This window comes from Eimeria mitis, genomic scaffold, assembly GCF_000499745.2.
Source record: "Eimeria mitis Houghton genomic scaffold, Emh_scaff366, whole genome shotgun sequence".
Taxonomy (NCBI): Eukaryota; Apicomplexa; class Conoidasida; order Eucoccidiorida; family Eimeriidae; genus Eimeria; species Eimeria mitis.
Genome location: NW_013572001.1, coordinates 6,923 through 7,127, shown reverse-complemented (window position 1 = coordinate 7,127; position 205 = coordinate 6,923). Strand labels below are relative to the sequence as shown.

Sequence of the window (205 nt, the reverse complement as noted above, 5' to 3'; positions counted from 1 at the left end):
CTTCGTCTGCTGCTGCTGCTGCTGCAGGCTGGATAATCTCCACGCGGTACTGCGGGGGCGGCAGCCACACCTCATCATCTATATTGCTGTTGCTGCTGCTGCGCCTGCTGCTGCTGCTGCTGCTGCTGCTGCTGCTGCTGCTGCTGCTGCTGTCTGTGTTGTTGCTGCTGCTCTTGTTTTTTTTTCTGCGGCTCTTTCTCTTCTT

General features: G+C 57.1%; 1 protein-coding gene across 1 annotated transcript in view; it reads right to left on the bottom strand.

Moving 5' to 3' along the window:
* The window catches only part of EMH_0009640 (NADPH-dependent oxidoreductase, putative), a gene marked incomplete at both ends in the record, with an annotated part of 2,736 nt that extends 2,658 nt beyond the window's left edge, over positions 1 to 78 (bottom strand). The window contains one exon of the mRNA XM_013498719.1: positions 71 to 78. Within this exon, the coding sequence (XP_013354173.1) occupies positions 71 to 78 (8 nt within the window). The remainder of the gene's footprint in view (positions 1 to 70) is intronic.
* Between the last annotated feature and the right edge of the window lie 127 nt (positions 79 to 205).